The sequence below is a fragment of the Hordeum vulgare genome, chromosome 6H (genome assembly GCF_904849725.1).
Source record: "Hordeum vulgare subsp. vulgare chromosome 6H, MorexV3_pseudomolecules_assembly, whole genome shotgun sequence".
Classification (NCBI taxonomy): Eukaryota; Viridiplantae; Streptophyta; class Magnoliopsida; order Poales; family Poaceae; genus Hordeum; species Hordeum vulgare.
In genome coordinates this window covers 494,556,778-494,566,783 of record NC_058523.1, presented here as the reverse complement: position 1 = coordinate 494,566,783, position 10,006 = coordinate 494,556,778, and the positions used below count along the sequence as shown (strand labels likewise).

Genomic DNA, 10,006 nt, shown 5'->3' with positions numbered 1-10,006 from the left:
CCCCCTTGGGAGTCCTTGGACCCCAAGGCAAGGCTCCCCCTCTCCCTCCTATATATAGTGGAGTTTTAGGGCTGATTTGAGACAACTTTTGCCACGGCAGCCCGACCACATATCTCCACGGTTTTACCTCTAGATCGCGTTTGTGCGGAGCTCGGGCGGAGCCCTGCTGAGACGAGATCATCACCAACCTCCGGAGCGCCGTCACGCTGCCGGAGAACTCTTCTACCTCTCCGTCTCTCTTGCTGGATCAAGAAGCCGAGATCATCGTCGAGTTGTACGTGTGCTGAACGCGGAGGTGCCGTCCGTTCGGCACTAGATCGTGGGACTGATCGCGGGATAGTTCGCGGGGAGGATCGAGGGACGTGAGGACGTTCCACTACATCAGTCGCATTCACTAACGCTTCTGCTGTACGGTCTACAAGGGTATGTAGATCAACCATCCCATCTCGTAGATGGACATCACCATGATAGGTCTTCGTGCGCGTAGGAAATTTTTTGTTTCCCATGCGACGTTCCCCAACAGTGGTATCAGAGCTAGGTTCATGTGTAGATGTCTTCTCGAGTAGAACACAAAAGTTTTTGTGGGCGGTGATGTGCGTTTTGCTGCCCTCCTTGGTCTTTTCTTGATTCCGTTGTATTGTTGGATCGAAGCGGCTCGGACCGACATTACTCGTACGCTTACGAGAGACTGGTTTCATCGCTACGAGTAACTCCGTTGCTCAAAGATGACTGGCGGGTGTCAGTTTCTCCATCTTTAGTTGAATCGGATTTGACCGAGGAGGTCCTTGGATGAGGTTAAACGAGATTGAAATAGGTATGCGGTTACTGACGATCGAATCTCGGGCAAGTAACATACCGAAGGACAAAGGGAATGACATACGGGATTATTTGAATCCTTGGCACTGAGGTTCAAACGATAAGATCTTCGTAGAATATGTAGGATCCAATATGGGCATCCAGGTCCCGCTATTGGATATTGACCGAGGAGTCTCTCGGGTCATGTCTACATAGTTCTCGAACCCGCAGGGCCTGCACACTTAAGGTTCGACGTTGTTTTATGCGTATTTGCGTTATATGGTTTGTTATCGAATGTTGTTCGGAGTCCCGGATGAGATCAAGAACGTCACGAGGGTTTCCGGAATGGTCCGGAAACGAAGATTGATATATAGGATGACCTCATTTGATTACCGGAAGGTTTTCGGAGTTACCGGGAATGTACCGGGAATGACGAATGGGTTCCGGGAGTTCACCGGGGGGGCAACCCACCCCGGGGAAGCCCATAGGCATTGAGGGTGCCGCACCAGCTCTTAGTGGGCTGGTAGGACATCCCAAAAGAGCCCTATGCGCATTGGAAGAAAAATCAAAGAGAAAAGGAAAAAAAAGGAGGAGGTGGGAAAGGGAAGATGGACTCCACCTTCCAAACCAAGTAGGACTCGGTTTGGGGGGGGAGACCTTCCCCCTTGGCTCGGCCGACCCCCTTGGGAGTCCTTGGACCCCAAGGCAAGGCTCCCCCTCTCCCTCCTATATATAGTGGAGTTTTAGGGCTGATTTGAGACAACTTTTGCCACGGCAGCCCGACCACATATCTCCACGGTTTTACCTCTAGATCGCGTTTTTGCGGAGCTCGGGCAGAGCCCTGCTGAGACGAGATCATCACCAATCTCCGGAGCACCGTCACGCTGCCGGAGAACTCTTCTACCTCTCCGTCTCTCTTGCTGGATCAAGAAGGCCGAGATCATCGTCGAGCTGTACGTGTGCTGAACGCGGAGGTGCCGTCCGTTCGGCACTACATCGTGGGACTGATCGCGGGATAGTTCGCGGGGCGGATCGAGGGACGCGAGGACGTTCCACTACATCAACCGCGTTCACTAACGCTTCTGCTGTACGGTCTACAAGGGTACGTAGATCAACCATCCCCTCTCGTAGATGGACATCACCATGATAGGTCTTCGTGCGCGTAGGAAAATTTTTGTTTCCCATGCGACGTTCCCCAACAATTACTTATCTTTATGTTCACATGCTCTCTACTGTGCAAATCCGGTATTGTCATCAATCCACCAAAAAGGGGGAGATTGTTAGGGCATATTTATGCCTAAGTAATTTTGGTGAATGATGACAGTACCGTAAAGGACTAATCGTGTGCATTAAGCTTTCAGATATTACATGTCAACGACACAAGACGATTCGGCACCCTCCGTGGAACAGAAGCACGGTGTCCTATATAATTCTCTTGGTCTTTGAGTCGTAGGAACGTCATACTATTAAGAGGGGATCCATAGTGGAAAGATTTGGGTGGAATCAATTTTGCACGCACACACTTTATCTCCATCCCCTTTTCTCGGCAACTTTGGAGTTGTTCCCATCTCGTGTTTATCTCATCTTGCAAAAAGGTCCCCTAGCGGTAGTACCGCTCCAGCAACTTTGGAGCTGGGCCTAGCGGTAGTACCCCTGGGCCTAGCGGTAGTACCGCTAGCCCCGACAGTAGTGCCGCTAAGTTGGCGGTAGTACCGCTCCAGGACTTTAGTACCGCCTTCCTAGCGGTTGTACTTCGTCGGACTTTTTGCGAAGACTTTCTTGGTGGTGGTAGGCCCGGTAGTGTCTTTGCACTACCATGGGATCAGCGGTAGTACCGCTTCAGCCAGCGGTAGTACCGCTGGAGTGCTAGCGGTAGTACCACTACAGCCAGCGGTAGTACGGCTGGAGTGGCAGCGGTAGTACCGCTCGAGTGGTAGCGGTAGTACCGCTGCCAACAGCGGTAGTACCGCTGTGCTCGTGCTGTGAGTGGGAAAACGGTTGGATTCCCCCCCCCCCCCGACTATATAAAGGGTTCTTCTTGCTCAAGAACCCTACCTTTGACCCTCCGAAGCTCCATTGTTGCTCCCTAAGCTCAAAAGTGCCCGATCTCTCTCCCTAGCCAATCAAACTTGTTGAATTCCTAGGGATTGGTTGAGAAGGCCTAGATCTACACTTCCACCAAGAGAAAATTGATTTCCCCCACTAATGCCTTGCGGATCTTGTTACTATTGGGTGTTTGAGAACCCTAGACGGTTGAGGTCACCTCGGAGCCACATTCCATTGGGGTGAAGCTTCGTGGTCTTGTTGGGAGCCTCCAAGCTTTGTGTGGAGTTTGCCCCAACCTTGTTTGTAAAGGTTCGGTCGCCGCCTTCAAGGGCACCTATAGTGGAATCACGGTACCTTGCATTGTGTGAGGGTGTGAGGAGAATACGGTGGCCCTAGTGGCTTATTGGGGAGCATTGTGCCTCCACACCGCTCCAACGGAGACATACTTCCTATCAAAGGGAAGGAACTTCGGTAACACATCCTCGTCTTCATTGGTTCCACTTGCGGTTATCTCTAACCTTTACATTGTGTATGCTTTTGCTATTGACTATCTCTTGCTTGACATAGTACTTTTAGTTGGTAGCATCATATAGGTTCACCTCCTTGTTGTCATTTTAGAGAACCTTTATGTTGCTAACCCTAACTTGCTAAGATAAATTAAAAAGTGGTCGTTGCCTATTCACCCCCCCTCTAGTCAACCATATCGATCCTTTCACCTTTGTACTAACCTTTCCACCCCGTAGGACAATTCTTCCATGTGTAGTGCATACAGTCAAGTGATCCAAGCATCCCTTGCCATCCTCTTGCATCACTCTCACTCATCAGCCTCTAGGTGTTTTCCTTGGTTGGTGCTCTCAAGTACTACGGGCAAAAGATAGTGATCACTGCTTTAGTGAACCTTCGAACAACCTCCAAGATTGTGTCTTCACCAATGCAGACGTAGTCATCAATTGCATCAGACGAACACCCATATGCCAAGACTCGAAGAACCGAAGTGCACTTCATAAGATGGCTTGAACTTATCTCCCCACATGCATTTCTTTGGAGCTTGAACGAGTCATCATATCCTTCAAGGGCTTTTGCAATGGTAAAAAAAAAGACTTGTGTGCATCTGGAAGTGTCTGTTAAAGTACTTCTCTCGGTAGGTTGGCTTTGAATCAATGTAGTCTCTCATGATCTTAGCGTGCCCTTCGCTCTATCATGGTTGATGTGTATGCAGCCAACCTGTGATCCTCTCCTAGGCCGTCGAATATCATCATTGAAAATCATGCCTAAAACAATGTCAAAGTCATCGTCTTCTTCTTCTTTGGATGACGACGAGTCCTCCAAGATCATCTCCCTTAACCTCTTCATCTACAATTCAAATGCCTAGATTCAATCCAAATGACAAGGTTCAAAAAGAAACAAAAGAACTCACCTAGGCAATTCGTCGAACACTTGCGGTGCGGTGGTACTGCACCGACGGACCGTTGTCGTTTAGACCAAATCGGCGGGTGGCGATGCGTGCGAATGACCTGCAACGGTGTGCAATCAAGGTGAGATGTGTTGACCGACATAAAATGAAGAAGGTTCCAAGCAACCCAACAAATCGGGTATGATGACAGCGACGGAGTTTCACCTTGATTAAGGTGACGACGACGAGGACGGGGGACGAACGGGCTTAGGCAGAAGGGCGGCAGGGATGAAGGGAGGCAACATGGTAGTTTTGGACCGACCGATGGTCGCCGGGAGGCGCTCCGGTGAAGATGCAGGGGCGAAGGGGCGACACGTGGTAGAGGCGCGAGTTTTACTTGAAGCCGAAGCGACCTAGTATATTTAGGGAGAAGGTTGTGGCTGGAGTATAATGTTTACTCCCTTAGGGCATGTACATTGGTTCAGACAACGGGGTTGTTTGTAGCGACACTCCACATCACCTTTAGATAGAGGAAAAACACCCCGTACAATAGACCGTCTTTTTAACTGTCTGTAACACTCTAAAATTAGGAAAATATTGTATATGTTAATCAGCTGAAAGTCTCATCCACCTCGGGCCATTAGAGCCACCATACGTGTCGCTTCTGTACCATCTGAAGGGCACACGATGCCTTCGTTCTAGTCCAATGCTATGTTCATCCCGCAGACAAAGGTTGCAGACTAGACGAGGCCGACGGTGGTGGGAGTCCGGTGGCGACCGACTGCATGACATGTCCACGACGGTAGCAATGTCACAGGTATTGGAGAAGAGAGAGTTGTGGCAGAAGGTCCATGACAACTTCACGGCAGCCTTCATCATCGTCAGGCGGGTCTGCATCCGGCTGATCTTGCACAACCGAGGAGGTATGGAGGATTGAAGATTAATCTACGGACAAAGGGGCAGTTACAGATAGCTTTGCAGACGACACTCCATACAACGTTAGAAGGCTATGTGTAGCAACCGGATTTTCAGCGCTGCAGATCATTGGTAATTCTACCGCCTAATATTTTCTCTCTCTTTATTCTCTCTCCTTCACATCATCTGAAATCCTAGTTGTCATTTCTCATAGACAGCTGACTAAACAGCGTTGTACGTACCCCAGATAAGTAAAACCGATTTTTTTCTTCTTTAACGCCCGATAAGGATGGGTTAGATATGAACCAAGAATTCAGCTTGTGGTACTGCTTGCTGTAAGTAAAATCCTTGAACCTTGATCAGGTGGAAACCATTTCGTGGCAAAAAAAAAAAAAAAAGAGAATGCTTGAAGTTGTGTCAGTATGCAGGCGAAACAACATACCCAAGAGCATAGCAAGCAGTACAATTTCCCCTCACCAATTCTAGGCTCCCAGCAAGATCCTCGCCCTCCGGCCAAGAGCCGAGAGGAGGCACCTCCCTCATAATCCCCTCCCCCCTCCCTCCCCGTTTTCCTCCCGCCCAGAGTAACCGCTCTCCCCCCTCCGCCCTCCTCGAGAACCTAAGCAAGAAATCAACCACCCGTCTTCCCTCCCCGCCCCGCCCTGCCCCTGCCCCCCACCCATCCTCGAGACATGGAGGACGTGCAGCGGACGGAAGCACTGCTCCTGGCGGTGCGCTTCTTGACGGGAGGCGCCGCCAACTTCGCCATCGCCCTGTCGAAGGCCGCCCTGCCCGCCGCAGCCACGCAGCTGGCCCAGCATGCTCGCGAGATCGCGGACTCGGCGGACGATTCTGAGTTGGACAGCTCCGGCCTGCGCGCCGCCGCCGACAGGCTATCCCAGGCGGACTTCGCCAGCAGGCCGCGGGCCATCTCCGACCTCGTGCTACAGTGCTCCCGGCTGGACGGGCTAGCGGCCGCGGGCGATGCGGCTGCCTTCTCCGACATCAGGCGGCGCATCCTGGAGGCGGAGATGGCCGGGAGGACCCTCCTCCGCGTCATCCCTGCGCGCCAGTTGGATTTCTTGCTCGAGGCGGAGATGGCGCAGGAGCGGGACGAGTGCAGCGACAGGGACGCGGCCCGTGGCCGTGCGGATGCGGCCGCGCGCGAGGAGGTGGATGCTGAGGCGGCGCGCGCCAACGGATGGTGGTGGCGGCGGCTCGCGAGTCGGCTCTCCAGCGCGAGGGAGACGGGATGGTGGCGGCGGCTCGCGAGTCGGTTCTCCAAGAAGAGTGAGACGGGCGGCGGCGGCGGGCTTCCAGAGGCGGACCTCGAAGCTGTTCCTCTGATAGCACCCCACTCCCGGCCTGACCCCAGCACCAGCAACACCCCCTCGGTGAGTGGACTCAAATCTGTCATGATGTTTTCTTGTTAATCTGAATGATCTCTCGGTAGCACGCGCGATACTGCTAGTCGTACACGCCTATCTTATCTGGTAGAGTTTACCTCGCAGAGCTTATCTAGGATGTCTCCATTGAGACAGTAGCTGCAGAGCTTATCTAGGATGTCTCCATTGAGCAAGCTGACAGTAGCTGCAGAGCTTATCTAGGATGTCTCGATTGAGCAAGCTGACAGTAGCTGCAGAGCTTGTCTAGGATATCTCCATTGAGCAAACTTCTTGCCTACTGCTTATTGAACTGACATTTCCTGTGATCCTCCAATGCAATCCGTGCCTAGTTTCTAACTGGTTTTACGCTATCTTTAACTATTTTCTGGATTTGAAGAGCCAGCATCATGTCCCTAGTGTAGTGTAAGTCTGCTCTGTTTCCCACTAATTTACCCACGCAAGAAGCTCGTTGCTGTCTGTCGGATTGAGGTCTCGAACAGTTGTTATTTTTATCCAGATGATGATGGAATGTTAGTAACAAAATACGGATAGCTGGTGTATGATCAGTGTTTGTGTGTCAAGTTCTCGCTTTGGTTCCGAGCTAGTCGTACTCATTTATCAACCCATGTAAGCCTTGGGCACCAGTTTGTTGCTATGCCAGTTGAGCTTACGATGAAGGAGTTTCTTGTTGAGGGATGCGGAAATGCGTATCTTACTGATTATCAAATTTTTCAGGATGTCGTATCATATTATAGTCCTAGTCGCCGTGCTGATGAGGTGTTGAACTGTGAATTCTCTCTTGGAATCACGCAAGTGTATTTCTGAATCTTGTTGGTGTTACATGCTCAGGTTATGAAACGGCACCAGATAACATAGTGATAGATTGCTATGAAATGGCACCAGATAACATAGTACTTTACTGTATATTAGATGTTTCTTTTCAGGGTTACTGTGAAGTACTACTAGATACTCAGTTGGAGTAATATTGGTGTTTGACTGACTTTCAGCAGGATTGGTTGCCACCATTGGGCAACTGGCTCACTACCCAGACGTTTGCGCTTGCTGCGTCCATGTGCCTTCTCCCATACATGAGTCCAGCTGGGATTCTGAGTGACGAAGCCGACTTCAACGATGATTACAGATGGCGGGTTCAGTTTGTGTTTCAGACATGGTGGTGCCTTGTTGCCATGGGCGTACCGTGCACTTTGTGTGGCCGGTCATGGATCGAGCAACACTACGCCCGTATTTCTGCTCACCTCGGAATGCTGGGTATGTATATTTTCCTCTTCTTATCTCTCTGCCACAAATGAAGATTGTTTGATTTGGATTAATGGTTTTGTTACTGTTAAAACAGGTATTACTGTGAACGTCTTGTTCTTCTGCCATTGGATGCTGGCGGCCATTGCTACAAACGTGATGAAGGTCTTTCTCGGTGGTGCCACAGCTTACTTCCTTATGTATTGGATACGGGTACAACTTTCTCTTGCCACTGCTTATTTGTTTGTAGGCTTGCAGAATTGAATTGGTAACTCTTATACATGGATTCCCATTGCAGTGCTGTTGGGTGCGAGAGATATGAGCAAGCGGTAAACGGCAGCAAGCCGTTAGAAGCGTCGGCAGCCAAACGATCCGGGGGAGGTTCAGTAACATGGCGGCAGCCAAGTTGAAAGCTTCGCTTGTCACTGAATGTGTGATACCGATAGTGGCAAAAATGATATAGTGCTACGATTTTCAACAAATATAGATAAGGGGTGAAAGGTGTAGCGAAAAACTTGATAATTTTGTAGGTTACAAGTTCAGGAATGAGGATGAACTTGATTTCTGCAAGTGAACTTTTTGAACTGATCGTGAATCACTTTCTTGTCCTCATTGCTGGGTACGTTTACTGATTATTAGGCCCGCGTATACTATCATGCATTCTTACAGTGTGTTTACTGTAAATCGTCTGTTTCATCTTCCACCCCATCAGCCATCGCCCGTCCCTTCTCTTCCCACTTCCCTCATCCCATCTTCTCACAACTCTCCATGGTATGTACGCACGCATGGCTTGTTTAGTTAACATAGGGTGTTTAGGCTACACACGATTGATTGGACGACCTCAAGTGTCGAGAGAGTCACAGATATTGAGCTAGCTAAAGTTTCAAAAGGTGGTACAGTAGTACTCTAGTTAAGAATTCAGGATGGCGCAATTTATCTCAGTTCACGGCCTGCGAGTTTGTTGCCATCTTCCACGTATCCTGCACCGGAGTTCCTCGCCGACACGTTCGTGCTCGTGCAGGCGTGCTGGAAGTTCAGTACGTTCAGCTTCTATCCAATTGCATATATGCATCGCTCGAAGGGTGGTTTTTAATTGTAGAAGCTGCTGCTATAAGTGTATGTAGTGAACGCAGATGAGTGTTCGCTGACGAGGACGCAGTAGATGTCCATGGACTACCATTTCAATGTGGAGCAGCAAGCAGCGGCCTCACTCTGCTACTTCTTGGGATACTACTGGAGCCTCACATGTGTTTGTCGATCCGTAACTTTTGGTCTTGGTATTTAATTTTGCTTGGTTTATTGGAACTACAGGTGTTTGTCACGGACATGAGCTGGACTGAAGACAACATGAAGTTAGCCGTCAGTCAAACTGTAGACAACATGCAACTAACTGAAGGAGCTAGGTCCAAGTCATTTCTGGTTATATCACGTGCCACATCACGTTTTGGCTGCACCTAGCTACTTCCTCTACGTCTAAATACTTCTTGTTAGGGAGAACTAGACTAGTTCTCTGCAACAACAAGTACCCTGTTCTTAAGTACTTGTTATTAAAGAAGAACTAGACTAATTCTCTCCAACAACAAGTATTGTGACATGGAGGGAGTAGAAAAGATGGCATTGCCTTTGTAAAGAGAGGTCAGCAGATTGTGCAGGGAGGCATGTTCAGAACTGACTTTAATTCATCACTAACTTTACCCTTTGCTCCGTCCTTTGAATCCCATTATCAAATCCATGGATCTAAACTATTTGGTGCGTCACCATTAGTGAGGATCGTTACAATCTTGTGGCCGGGATTGTGCCGGGTCTCGCGAACGCAGACATGGACACATAAAAGATCAATGACGCAGGCTATCAATCCATTTGTTTGGTATTGTAGTCTTCTCCCAAAGTTGTGTCTTTTCTTCATATTTGTTCTCCTCTTGCAGATTTGACCAACTGCAAATGGGAGATTTTTTTTAGATGTTTCCATTTTCTTCTCCCAAAGTTTGTGCTCTTTATTGCTATGTCTGGGTTTGGAGTATGGTACCTAAAACCCCCATAGAAAGTGATAATATATGTAAGTGATAGAAAGCAGCCATGTTGTGTACATGGTTTAAATTATGAATAGTAGTTTCATCAGATCTAATACATGAAATGTTGTTCGGTTCAGGTTGGTCAAAGAAGTTCTTGAGTATGATATAACATTGTGGTTCTGCATTTCTTGAGGATATTTTTA

General features: G+C 49.1%; 1 protein-coding gene across 2 annotated transcripts; it reads left to right on the top strand.

The window, feature by feature from the left end:
* The first annotated feature begins 5,640 nt into the window (after positions 1-5,640).
* On the top strand, positions 5,641-8,386 carry LOC123402214. Of its 2 annotated transcripts, none has more exons than XM_045096105.1 (4): positions 5,641-6,543; positions 7,545-7,803; positions 7,889-8,004; positions 8,090-8,386. In XM_045096105.1, the coding sequence occupies exons 1-4, from the start codon at positions 5,842-5,844 to the stop codon at positions 8,111-8,113; spliced, it is 1,101 nt and encodes a 366-aa protein (XP_044952040.1). In that variant the 5' UTR covers positions 5,641-5,841; the 3' UTR covers positions 8,114-8,386. The 2 variants fall into 2 exon arrangements, with proteins under 2 accessions (XP_044952040.1, XP_044952039.1); XM_045096104.1 differs by having other exon boundaries at positions 5,736-6,543; positions 7,542-7,803.
* The last annotated feature ends 1,620 nt before the right edge of the window (positions 8,387-10,006 follow it).

Coding starts and splice junctions, on each gene's coding strand:
- LOC123402214 (XM_045096104.1), top strand. CDS start 5,842: ATGGAGGACGTGCAGCGGACGGAAGCACTGCTCCTGGCGGTGCGCTTC. Junction 6,544..7,541: donor GCACCAGCAACACCCCCTCG/GTGAGTGGACTC, acceptor ACTGACTTTCAG/CAGGATTGGTTGCCACCATT. Junction 8,005..8,089: donor TCCTTATGTATTGGATACGG/GTACAACTTTCT, acceptor TTCCCATTGCAG/TGCTGTTGGGTGCGAGAGAT.